The sequence below is a fragment of the Myotis lucifugus genome, unplaced genomic scaffold (assembly GCF_000147115.1).
Source record: "Myotis lucifugus unplaced genomic scaffold, Myoluc2.0 scaffold_11, whole genome shotgun sequence".
Taxonomy (NCBI): domain Eukaryota; kingdom Metazoa; phylum Chordata; class Mammalia; order Chiroptera; family Vespertilionidae; genus Myotis; species Myotis lucifugus.
Window position 1 is genome coordinate 5,473,386 of NW_005871059.1, and position 619 is coordinate 5,474,004.

The 619-nt window shown below is 70.8% G+C and overlaps 1 protein-coding gene across 1 annotated transcript in view; it reads right to left on the reverse strand.

Annotated features, from left to right (window-relative positions):
* RAB32 (RAB32, member RAS oncogene family) overlaps positions 1 to 251 on the reverse strand; it is a 15,840-nt gene extending 15,589 nt beyond the window's left edge. Inside the window, 2 exon segments of the mRNA XM_014451817.2 lie at positions 24 to 154; positions 156 to 251. Of these exon segments, the coding sequence (XP_014307303.2) occupies positions 24 to 154; positions 156 to 251 (227 nt within the window).
* Between the last annotated feature and the right edge of the window lie 368 nt (positions 252 to 619).

Below are 619 nucleotides of genomic sequence, written 5' to 3' on the forward strand. Positions count from 1 at the left end.
ATTTCCCGCCAGGCGCAGGGGCAACATCGTTCTGGATGTCCCAAGCGAGCACGTGGAGCGTGAAGTCCACCCCGATGGGGGCCCTGTAATACTCTGAGAGAAACTGGTGGACGTAGCGCCTCAATGGTACCTGTCTAGCTACTACCAGCTCGCCCGATGACCAGCGCCTGAAGAGAGTGCTTGCGGGTCTCGGGCCCCCGCGGATGAAGACCGGCACTCCGACACAGATCTCCGGCTATGCGGACGGCCATCAGCGCCCGGGGCCCGCTCCTCCTAACGGCCGGCGTTCGACGGTCCTGCACGTAGCCCAGCCTCTGAACCAAGTCCGCAGTCGAGACTTCGCCGACGCCGCGCCCCGCGCCCGCGACGCCGCCTGATCGGTCACAGGACCCGGAACCCTCGGCCGCTCGCAGCCGGTGCGGGGCGGGGAGAGGGCCGGGCTGGCCTGGGGGGGCGGTCCGGGTTGGGGTTGCCGCGCCCGGCCCGAGCTCCGCCCGACTCGCGGCAGGTCCTCCCCTCGGGGCGTTGCCAACCCGCCGGGGCGGCCCGGACCCCGCACGCCCCCTAGTGGCCAATCCACCGGCCACTCGCTGATGGCCAAGGCGAGTCCAGGCGGTTC